Source organism: Gymnoscopelus braueri, assembly GCF_963280865.1.
Source record: "Gymnoscopelus braueri genome assembly, chromosome: 10".
NCBI lineage: Eukaryota > Metazoa > Chordata > Actinopteri > Myctophiformes > Myctophidae > Gymnoscopelus > Gymnoscopelus braueri.
This window is the reverse complement of record NC_137611.1, coordinates 55,137,880-55,147,706: the sequence shown is the minus strand read 5'-3', so window position 1 is coordinate 55,147,706 and position 9,827 is coordinate 55,137,880. Positions and strand designations below refer to the sequence as shown.

General features: G+C 37.5%; 2 protein-coding genes across 2 annotated transcripts in view; both read right to left on the bottom strand.

Annotated features, from left to right (window-relative positions):
* lamc1 (laminin, gamma 1) overlaps window positions 1–9,827 on the bottom strand; it is a 327,165-nt gene that overhangs the window by 80,133 nt on the left and 237,205 nt on the right. The window lies entirely within an intron of this gene.
* LOC308093698 (zinc finger protein RFP-like) lies at window positions 1,003–7,168 on the bottom strand. Its single transcript, XM_080440025.1, has 2 exons — window positions 6,137–7,168; window positions 1,003–2,660 (listed from the first exon to the last, which is right to left on the bottom strand). The coding sequence occupies exons 1-2, from the start codon at window positions 7,160–7,162 to the stop codon at window positions 1,770–1,772; spliced, it is 1,917 nt and encodes a 638-aa protein (XP_080296151.1). The 5' UTR covers window positions 7,163–7,168; the 3' UTR covers window positions 1,003–1,769.

The window sequence follows — 9,827 nt, the reverse complement described above, 5'->3', positions numbered from 1 at the left end:
CAAGTTAAAATGATCATAAAACTCGAGCAAAGCAGTCACTGTACATGATGACAAATTAGTGATCATAGATTTAAACTGCAAAAAAGATGGGAGAGCATTCAAACTAGATAGATGACTGCACTGCACTTCTGTACTGATTCTAGAGCTTTTTCATTTTTTCTTTCAACAACTCCCAGTTTGAGGTGCATTAGAACACAGACTGGTATTTGATATCATATTTGATCTCTGAGACCCGCAATCTACCGTAAAATCCACTGTTAATTTAACTCTGAAAGTGTACAAATGGAACCAAATGGATCCGTAACGGCCATTTGGTTCCATTTGTACACTCTGAGTTAGGCCCTCACGGATCCATTTCGACCTGACGTTGAGAAACCGGTGGCATTATGTGACTTAAAACTCTATGGAGGTTGAAGACTGCTGAGAAGACTGTAGTTACACCATACTGACACACGGTGGTAGTACTGTATGTGACCTAAAGATCTAGGATCTGATCCTTGTTCTCCTCACTTATTGGTTGATTTGTAATGTTGCTCTTATTAACAGATCTAGGATCTGTTAATAACATGGCTCGGAGCTGTAGGTCAGTTTACCTGATTAGAGCTCTTCACAGGACTTATTTATGTAACATTATTATAATTAAATCAACCTGTGGTATATTATAAATGTTCTCAAAAGAATAGTTTTACTACAAAAAAAATGTAATATAGGACTTTAACAGTAACAGTGTTTCTACATTATGGTATTGCTACTTTAAATAATCACCAGTAATGTGTGTCTTTTACCTGCTCACCTTTTAAACCCTGGACCAGTTTGATGACCATATATATATATATATATATATATATATATATATATATATATATATATATATATATATATATATAATCATATTTAGTATTTATCACTGAGAACGTTTAGACCACATTTCATAAAAATGTACATACTACACACTAAGAATAAATGAAATCAATGAGTATCATTCTTTATATTTTATTTTTTTGCAACTAAGTGAGTTAAATTCAAGCAGTTCACAGGCATACATTTGCACATAAGTACAATGAGTGTCTTCTCTATTAAAGAATCACATTTTCATCTTGTATATAATGATAGCATGCAGCTACATAAAATAACTAATCATTAACATCACAATCATTGCATTCCTTTTTTTTCCAATTTACTCTTCTATAGTAATTACATTCAAGTACAAAATATTGTTATACTCTTACACGTTATTCCTGCTCATTAAGGAACTAAAATGTTGAGTTTGACTTAAACTTGAATTATATAAAATCAAATACAATGAAGTTATTGTACCAAGAAATAAATGTAGACTAGATATCAACAGTATCACGTACAGGAAATACATTTTAACTGGTGTTCTTATTTTGGCCATGTCATTATAGGCAAAAAACCTTTCTCGAAAACATTCAAATCTTTTTTCAAAATCCTTTGACCAAAAATAGCAGATCTACAAGCTCACAGCATGTCGCGATGTGAGCTTGTAGATGTGCTATTTGCAAATAAATTAAGTATAAAGTAGGGCTTTAGTGGTTAATAAATAAATGCTTCAATGGAGAACTTAATTTACCATCTCTGGTTGTATCTTCACACATGTTGTGTGAAGATGTATTCTAGTATTTCAATAGAATACATCTGTTCTGAACAACATTTAAATGGCGTGATTTGCAATAACAGTTAAATTAACCCTTTTATATACACACTTGTTGTCTTCCTTACATTTTTTTGATGTGAAGATGAAGATTAAATTAGTCTAATCTATGTGATTGACAGGGGGAGATGATCAGAGGAGCAGAGTTTTTACCATTATCGTATGTCCCTGTATTAAAGAATGGAAATATTTTCTCAGTGAAGGCGCATCCAGTGAAAGAGTAGAGATGAACTCTTGTCTCCACATTATAAAAGGAGACCAGACCCTTCTCATAATCCACAAACACTCCAACTTTCTGGAGCTTCTCTTTTACAGGGATGGAGACATCAGGGTCAGAATAAGCATGGTACTCATTTCCTTTTAGCATACGTATAATATAGTAACCATTGTCGGGGCTCCATTTGACGCTTCCCTTCCTGTTGATGGACTCTCTGGCCACTCCTAAATACCACTCAGTCTTATCTTTAACCTGAACCTCATAGTAAAACCTTCCTGAGGAGAAGCCTTGTTTTCCTAAGACTGAATACCAACTGAATCTCCCTGTGTTTTCTGGACGATTTTTCATTATGTTTCCATAATGTACTTGTTTTCCATCCTCAGACAGGATGAGGTTGCAGTTTGCTGTATCGGGGTCCAGAGTTACATCCACTGCATATTGCTGGCTTCTCCTCAGCTCATCACACAGCTTCTCCATCTCCTGGCTGAGTGTCTTCTCCAGCTGAGCCACAGCTGTCCTCACAGTCTCCACATATGAAGGCTGATGGACAATGACCTTTGTCCAGTCCTTGGTGGGTGGAGGGATGTTGATGGATGTGAAGTTCTGGAGGAGGTGGAGGTGGTCTTCAGTGTGTGAGAGCTGCTTCAGTTCAGAGCTTCTCTTCTTTAACTCAGTGATTTCCTGTTGCAGCTCTTTAATGAAGCCTTCAGCCTGTTTCTCTGTTGTTTTCTGCTTCTTTTCAATCACATCAATGAGCTCACCCTGGCTTCTCTCAATTCAGCTGATCATAGCAGTGAAGACCTGCACACTGTCTTCTATCTCGCAAAGATACTCCTGGTCAAATATGACAATAGGTCAACTACAAGTAAATGTTGCTCAGTCAAATGTGTACTTGCTTTTAAAAAATACTTAAGTAGACCTATTCAAAAGTTAAACAATTAAAGTGGTAAACATTTGATAAAAATACATTTAAAAAGCTTGTAGATCAGTTCCTTTTTGAAACGCAACACTATCATACTACAGAGTTTAGGCATGGAGGTATAGGCTGTAGCTTCACAAACCAAACACACAGTGTCATAATGTATGTACATCATACACTATGGCCAGGATAATCTTATGATTTAAATCATTTGGTTATGATTAGCCTACTTACTCACTGCCCTTTATGCTGGCTGGTATGCAGGGCAGCAACAATACATGGTAATGATTACTGTGATTAAATGATACTTATAGATGACTGTGTAACTGTGGTGCTCTTATCAGTCCATGGTACAAAATGTTATCCATGACTACAAATGTAATCATATAATAGTACTAGTAGAGAGGGCAACATAAACATTTCAACAGTAATGTACTGTACAAAAAAAGTGTTTTCTCAAAAACGCTTGGGAGGTCAATGTTCACTTCAGAGCAGCTGATGGGAGGAAGGATTTAAAAATTGTGTGAACAACAAGACTGGATGGATGGATAATACCTCCATAGTATACTGACAGTTGACAAACACTGTTTGAGTGTCTGTTATCTGACTCCAGATCAGAACTCTATTCATCTCAGCTAAAGGAATAACTCTGGTTGTGTTGATGATTAAATCTGACCTCAGATCAGAACCAGGGCCATCTCAGCTAAAGGAATGAAGTTGGTCAGTCCTCTACAGATGCTGCTGTTCGCCTCCAAGAAGATCATGTCCAACACAGACGTGGTGGAACTGGATGACTGGTGACATTTCATTTCATTTCAAACTTTCATTTCAACTTGAAAAATCAAAGAGGTTACCCTCATTTAAAACAACGCTTTGTACAAAAATAGGCATCACAACGTGGGAAATAAAAAAAAACATGCATAAATGACCATCAAAATAAAACAAGCAAGTAACAATTGTCATAAAACCTTAAAAAGAAAAGCATTAATTTCCACCACAAGATAGATGACTGCACTTACAGCACTGATTCTAGAACTTTATTTCAAGAACTCCCAGTTAGAGATGCATTAGAACACAGATTGGCATTTGAGATTATATTTGATCTCTGGGACCCCCAACCTACACTGTTACAGGTCCATTTGGATCCATTTGTACACTCTGTTACAGGCCCTCATGGCTCCATTTGGACCCCTGGTGGTCCCCTTATCTGATGTTGAGAAACCAGTGGCATTATGTGACCTAAAATAAAAAATCTAGGGAGGTTGATGACTGCTGAGATGACTGTAGTTACACCATACTGACACGGTGGCAGTATGTGACCTAAAGATCTATAGATCTGATCCTTGTTCTCCTCACTTATTGGTTGATTTGTAACGTTGCTGATCTAGGATCTGTTAATAACATGACTCTCAGCTGTAGGTCAGTTTACCTGATACTTTAGAGCTCTTCACAGGACTTATTGGTGTAACATTGTTATAATTAAATGCACCTGTGGTATATTATGAATGTTCTCAAAAGTATAGTTTTGTACATTTATGCAAAATGTTGAATCCAGGATCTTAACAACAGAGGGCTGTGTGTTTCTGACAGTAGTGGAAAAAGTATTCACATTTTCTAAGTAGAAGTATCAATACTGCAATGTAGAAATACTCTGTTACAAGTAAAAGGCCGGTGTTAAAATGTTACTTAAGTAGGCCTACAAAAGTATTGGAATCAAAATATACTTAAAGTATCAAAATTAAAAGTACTAAAATGTTTGAAAACAGCAGATTTACAAGCTTGTAGATCGTCTATTTTCAAATAGCCTATGTATAAAATAGGGCTAAGGTGGTTAATGTATGTTTTATAATATAATAATTTATATCTGCAAAGTAACTAGTAACTAAAGGTTACAAATAATTCTAGTGGAGAAAGTACAATATCTGCCTCTGAGATGTACTGGAGTAGAAGTAAAAGTATAGACAATTGGAAATACTCCAGTAAAGTAAAGTACCTCAAAATTGGACTTAAGTACAGTACTTGAGTAAATGTGCATAGTTACTGTACACCACTGGTTTCTAAGTTGTGGTATTGTTACTTTACTTAAGTAAATAATCACCACTAGTATGTCTGTCTTTTCCCTGCTCACCTTTTTAACCCTGAACCAGTTTGATGACAGAATAATGTCATCTTAACACATAGTTACTACTGAGAACATTCAGACCACATGTAAATAAATAAAATATATATGATAAAAGTTATACAATTACATGCTACACAGCACACTATGATGAATAAAACCAATGAGTGTAATTCTTTAAAGTTTATTTTTGCACTACTAATTGAGTTGAAGTCAAGCAGTTAACAGGCATTTCAATAATACTTACAATTATTGATTTCTATTAAATAATCACATTGTAATCTTCTATTAAATGATAACATGCAGCTATATAAAATAACCAATCATTAACATCAGAATCATTGCATTCCTATTTTCAATTAACTCTTCTATGGTAATTATATTTAACACTGACAATAAAATGTTGTTGTCATTACTGTTAGACATTAATTCGGCATAGTAATGAAATGTTCAATACACACATTGTTGTCTTAAATGAAAACCAAGGATTAAATTAGTCTAATTTGTGTGACTGATAGGAGAGATGACCATAGGAGCATAGTTCTTTTTATTAATATTAACACCTGCATTAAAGTATGGATATATTTTCCCAGTGAAGGTGCATCCAGTGAAAGAGTAGAGATGAACTCTGGTCTCCACATCATAAAAGGAGACCAGACCCTCCTCATAATCCACAAACACTCCCACTGTCTGTACATTATCTCTTACTCTGAGAGAGACACGAGGGTCACCTTTTCCGTACCATGCATTTCCATACCATACATATAATGTCCAGAAACCATTGTAGGTTTTCAATGTGATATTTTCCTTCCTGTGGATGGACTCTCTGACCACTCCTAATTCCCAGTTAGTCTTATCTTTAACCTGAACCTCATAGTAAAACCTTCCTGAGGAAAAGCTTGGTTTTCCTAAGACACAATGAGCGGTAGAGAATCTGTCTTTGTTGTCTGGGAGGTGCTTATTCTCATCTCCAAGGCTCACTTGTTTTCTATCCTCAGACAGGATGAGGTAGTGATTTGCTGTATCAGGGTCCAGAGTTACATCCACTGCATATTGCTGGATCCTCCCCAGCTCATCACACAGCTTCTCCTTCCCTTGATTCAGTGTCTTCTTCATCTCCTGACTGAGTGTCTTCTTCATCTCCCGACTGAGTGTCTTCTTCATCTCCTGACTGAGTGTCTTCTCCAGCTGAGCCACAGCTGTCCTCACTGTCCCCACATATGAAGACAGATGCACATTGACCTTTGTCCAGTCCTTGGTGGGTGGAGGGGTGTTGATGAATGTGAAGTTCTGGAGGAGGTGGAGTTGGTCTTCAGTGTGTGAGAGCTGCTTCAGCTCAGAGCTTCTCTTCTTTAACTCAGTGATTTCCTGTTCCAGCTCTTGAATGAAACCTTCAGCCTGTTTCTCTGTTGTTTTCTGCTTCTCTTCAATCACATCAATGACCTCAGCTTGGCTTCTCTTAATACAGCTGATCAGAGCAGTGAAGACCTGCACACTGTCTTCTATCTCTCTGTCTGCATCTTTCTTGCTGAGCTTTACTGAGTGTTTGACCTTCTTAATCTTCTCTTGTCTCTCCTGGATCATCTGCTGAACTTCAGCCTCTGTCTTTCCCAGCTCAATTTTCTTTCCATCACATTCTTCTTCCAGAGATACAGTTTGATGTGACTTGTGGTCTGACTCAGTGCAGAACTGACAAACACACATGTGGTCAGTCTTACAGAACAGCTCCAGAGGTCTGTCATGTTTCTTACACATAATGTCTTCTAGGTTCTTTACAGGGTTGATAAGTTTGTGTTGTTGTAACTTTGTGACTCTCTGATGAGGCTCCAGGTGAGTCTCACAGTAGGATATCCGACACACCAGGCAGGTCTTAATGGCATTGGTCTCAGTACAGATGTCACAGAAGACTTCTTCTGCTTTAGAAGGTTCTTCACAGCAGACTTCATCTGGTTGAGCAGGTTCTTGGTTTGTGCTGGAAGTTTTTTTGAGCTGCTCTGACTTCCTGAACTGATCAGCCATTTCAGAGAAAACTTTATTAACAGATAATTTTGGTCTCTTATAGAAGATTTCTTTACAAAGAGGACACTGACACACATCAGTACAGTCCCAGTAGTTTGTCATACAGGTTTTGCAGTAGTTGTGTCCACATGAAGTGGTGATTGGATCAGTGAACACATCCAGACAGATAGAACACAGGAACTGCTCTTCTGAATGAAGACTGCTGGCGGACGCCATTTTTACACGCTGAGAATAAAAATGAAAGAAAAGTAGATTTTGATTAAAAATGAAAGCAAATTATTTTTTTAGGTCAGATTATGACAATACATTTTAAGTCTGAAATGATGCGTCATACATTCAAATAGAAGACATGCTTATTTGAATGCTGTTAAACCTGAAATTTAGACTAGAAGCGATCCACAGGCTCTCTAAGTTTATAACATTTTTAACACCTCTGGTAGCCTGTGTAAACTTTGAACGGGCCTACAGGTAAATGGATGTGAATAATAGTTGGTTAACTCCATCCCTAACCACTCCCCCACTCTCTGGAACCAAACCTGTCTCTACTGACATGTTAAATCTATATTCAGACACTACAAAATATCATTTTCATATATGAACCCAACAGTTTTGCTTGTGATGTCTAAGCTTGTGATTGAGAAAACTAATACAGCAGCATCAGATAACGAGTACAGGACAATAAGTCATTGTATTTCATAGTTCCTGTGCATCAAAGCTCATTTAGTTTTGTATAGCAGGTCAAGTGGACTCGACACAACATACGTCTTGGAGCTTACACATTTCTCTCTTTAATTGTACACCATCAAGAACAGACTGCTGCAATGTCAGTCCATCTGGTGGAGGTATTTTATGAAACATGTCTTTGATACACATCTCGAACACTTCTGCATGACAGTGACATCACTGTCGAATCCTTGTATCTTTATTCTTGCTTTTTCAACCTTCCTGGAGCTTACATCCATGCTCTAGCGTGCTGTCACTATAGCTGTATTTTTGACACTCACTTTACTGAAACACTTGAGGGATTAATATACTGGTCCGTTGGGCTACATGAGTCCTTATTTCATGTCTTACAACATTCAAGTAGAACTATCAGAAGGTGTAACCCAGGTAAAATAATGTGTCACTCTGCAGTAGATTTCCACCTGTCCAAAGTCAGTTAAACTCTGAGAACAAGCATCTTCTTGTGGATATAACAGTACTGACTAGTTATAACTTTACATACTGTACATTATATGCATAATATTTTATGCAAAATATAATCACAGTTATCGAATATAATTGAAAATGACCGATTTTTAAGACTGCAGGTCAGTGAAATGACGTTCCCATGTGAATTTTGGGTTGAGTTTCTTATCTTTTCCATTTTTGCTCTGCTGGGTAATCAACTGTTACACCACTGTGATCAGGGCTGCCAACCCTCCTGGATCCTGCAGGAGTGTCCTGGCTTTCATGGATTTGGTATCAAACTCCCAAAATTCACCAGAACACAGGAAATTACATCTACTATGTTAAAACGTTTCTGGGGGAGGATCCCCACACCCCCGCTTGGGGGGGGGGGGGGGGGGTAAGGGCATGCAATCTTACAGAGACATTAACTTATAATATATTAGTATTAAAGATGGGTCTTACATTGCTTCAGTTATCAAATCAATTTCTGTAGGCCTACTTTTAGCGTTTTAATGGATGAAATTGTACCATTCATTTTCCAATGCTAGTAAAGCAAGTCTGATAAAAGTATCAAACTCACAAAATTCACCATGAACAATCTACTCTGTTAAAAAGTTTTGGGGGGAGGACCCCCATATCCCCCGCTTAGGGAGTCCCCCCCCACCCCCCTCCCCCCAACATCCCCCACTTGGGGAGTCCCCCCCAAAAAACTATGAGAGTGTACAAATGGACCCATAGAAAATGAAACAAACAACAACAACACAACGACAAATTACTGACATGAAATATACACACAAAACTATAAAACATATCAGAAATATATACATTTATCGTCGCCTAAACACGCTCTCAATTCTTACCGTCAATCTCTCGGAGCTCGCAATGGAAAAATGACAAACGCAGCAATAACACCCTGGTAACTAGTAACACTGGTGCATGTGTAGAACACTTTGTCCTGTTTAGTGAGCATCCACTCTATTTATATGGTCTATATATGTGTGGGTGTAACCTTCTGTTGATTAATCATGTGACTTACATGTGGAAACACAGGCTTTAGCACTGTTCTAAACAGTAGCCACTGTACTCCAGCTCCTCATCTGACCTAATCAATCAACAATCACTCAGGTGACATGTGTAAAGTCCACTGCTCTGCTGTGGCTTTTAGAATTTATATATATTTGTATCTTCGGATTATAACTTCAGTTTATAACTCCAAATAAGCAGTATTAACCTTCATAGCATGTATCAACTCCTAGAATAATAACTCGGCCTATCACTCCGGTATAAGATCCTAAATAAGGAAATACACACTGTATGCTACCTCTCTGTCTGCATCTTTCTTGCTGTGCTCTACTGATAGTCAGGGGATATTAGCAGAACATTTTCCAATCTTGTAATAAATTCCTTACCAAAAAGAATCTTCACCAATGTGTTTGTAAAAGTGTCTAGTAACACATCTCACAAAGACTGAAATGCAGTTTCCTTAGGGGAATTTTTGACAGCTGCTGAAAGTTGGGGTACCCACCATAACCTTATGCAGGGAAAAAAAATCTAAATTTAATTCTGTTTTAAGTAGCATGTGAGGGGTCAAACTAGGGTGTTTTTATTATTCTGAATCCATTGCAAGCATTTGTTTTGCACCAAAACCACTCCTTGGGCTAAAAACGGCCCAATCTCAATGGGCTTTTTACACAAAAAGTATACCTGGACA